At 44.9% G+C, this 2,500-nt stretch overlaps 1 protein-coding gene across 1 annotated transcript in view; it reads right to left on the minus strand.

The window, feature by feature from the left end:
* The window catches only part of LOC105899121 (partitioning defective 3 homolog B-like), a 248,893-nt gene that overhangs the window by 158,444 nt on the left and 87,949 nt on the right, over positions 1 to 2,500 (minus strand). Inside the window, exon 10 of the mRNA XM_031577423.2 lies at positions 973 to 1,108. Coding sequence (XP_031433283.2) covers positions 973 to 1,108 — 136 coding nt within the window. The remainder of the gene's footprint in view (positions 1 to 972; positions 1,109 to 2,500) is intronic.

Genomic DNA, 2,500 nt, shown 5'->3' on the forward strand with positions numbered 1-2,500 from the left:
AGTAATGTATCTCGATTCGGACACAATGTATCTTTTACATTATATTAGTAATGTATCTCACTTTGGATACAATGTATCTTTTACATTATATTAGTAATGTCTGTTGCTTTGGATACAATGGATCTTTAACACTATATTGGTAATGTCTGTGGCTTTGGGTACAATGGATCTTTAACACTATATTGGTAATGTCTGTGGCTTTGGGTACAATGGATCTTTAACTCTATATTGGTAATGTCTGTGGCTTTGGGTACAATCACGTGTTCTAGTAAATGGATATGTAAAGTCTGTGTGGCTCATTCCCCATGACAGCTTCCCTCAGTAGTGCATCAGTGTAACAGCAAATGTAGCTGCTGTTTGAGGAACCTCACTCTGGTGATGGGGTCAGGGGGAGTGGAGGGGGGGGGGGGGGGGGGGAGTGGAGGGGGGGGGGGGGGAGTGGAGAGGGGGGGGGGGGGGAGTGGAGGGGGGGGGGGGGGGGGGGGGGGGGTGCTGTACCCCGAGGTCAGTGTCACGGGGGGCAAAGGTGATAAGAGCTCACCGTCTGCAGCTCACAGAAGATGGAACTCACTGAAACGGTGGACAAGAACTGCCCTGAAAATAAATGCTAAAAAGATTCTCTGTATTTTCAGCTGATGCTTTTCAAATCTTAGCCAAGCCCCACCTTCAGACTGGATGTGGAATAGGCTCTGTAAAGTGCATTGAGCGAATTTCGATTGTTATCAGTGGGTTGTAAATTAAATAAAACTGAAATGAATTGAGTTTACACATTTCAAAGGGCCCTATTGTGGAGGGGTGTGTATTAATGTGTGCTGACACGGAGCTGAGTATTACTGTTGAGGGAGGTTACCTGATGAAGGAGGTTACCTGATGAGGGGGGTTTACCTGGTGAGGGAGGTTACCTGATGAAGGAGGTGACCTGGATGAGGGAGGTTACCTGATGAAGGAGGTGACCTGGATTAGGGAGGTTACCTGGTGTTTGGTGCTGCTCCTGGTGGGGAGGCGGAGGAGAGGTCAGCCTCGTGCTGACTCCGAAGGAGGGTCCCATCTTCCTCATGGTGGCCTTCCTCAGTCAGTCCGTAACCCCCGTTAGACAGACTATGAAAATCTGACAAGACAGACCAGGGTCAGATATTCAGATATATATGTATGTGTGTGTGTGTGTGTGTGTGTGTGTGTGTGTGTGTGTGTGTGTGTGGAGATGTGTACTAGGATAGAAACATGTGTGTCATTACATGCATGTGTCAGGGGATTTATGGAAGATGCTGAAAGTGTAAATGGAAATAAGAACGAGTGAGAGAGTGTGTGTGTGTGTGTGTGTGTGTGTGTGTGTGTGTGTGTGTGTGCTTGAACATGGTGTGAATCTCAGCAGCTCGTGGTGATGGATCAACAGTAATTAACCTCAGCTATTGGGGAAAACCACAGCAGGCAGAAGTGAGAAATGAGGTCATGTCAAGTTAATGACACAGTGGGGACTGCTAAATACACACAGAGCTCACTTATATATCAAATATACCTGATGAAGTAATATCTAGAAGAAAAACAAACATGGGGCACCTGACCCCTAAGTGCTTTAAGCTAAAACTACCTGGCAACTACCACACCTAGAAATAGCATGGCCTGAAACTGACTATGAAAGAAGACCCTGTGAAACTGTGCATCTAAAGGCCTTTATAGGTTTCTTAATGTGGTGGAGCGGTCTTAGGTCCACATGACCACTCAACACATTACAGGATGGAAACATGTGCTCACTCATCTCAGGCTTCTAAACCATTAGGAAACACATGAGTGTGTGTGTGTGTGTGTGTAGGGGAGATTGTATAGACACAACACTGTGTATTAACCACTGCGAATTCAACGTTAAGTCATCGTGTCACGTCAATCTAAATGCCATGCAGTTGTGGTGCAAGCCCTACTAGTTAGTTAAAAGAGATGGGCATTTCAAGCAGAAATACTGCACAAATACTTAGTGTTATGGTGTCGTGTGGGAATGGACGTTAAACGTTCAAGTCGAGTCGTTGATTGATCCCCCTACACCTCGTACCCTAAATGATAATCTTCTGACATGCATGCAGTGGGAATCTTCACCAGTGAATGAAGTGTTCGAGAAGGCCATGGGGAGGGGGGACGTCTCCCCTTTATTCACTACATGGATATCACAGTAAGCCCATGCTCCACTGATGTGCCATTATTTCTCTCAGGATTGTTTAATGTCTATGTGAAGCCATTAAACATCATCTGCAAGTGATTGTGATCGCTTTAAACCCAAGGCTGCCTTTTATTGGTGAGCTGATTTTGAGAAATTAAACTTCGCTTCAGGCTATGCAGCAAACAGTGTTTCCTGGTTGCTATGGTTGCCTTGTTGCTATGCTAGCTAACTAGATAAGGACACATTTAAATAACCTTAAACGGTTTAAATGGCAGAGTTCCATATCTAGCTGATGTTACAGTCTCCTTAATGTTACTTATACAATTATAATAGGAAAAGTTATAAACCCTC

Source organism: Clupea harengus, chromosome 2 (assembly GCF_900700415.2).
Source record: "Clupea harengus chromosome 2, Ch_v2.0.2, whole genome shotgun sequence".
Taxonomy (NCBI): Eukaryota; Metazoa; Chordata; class Actinopteri; order Clupeiformes; family Clupeidae; genus Clupea; species Clupea harengus.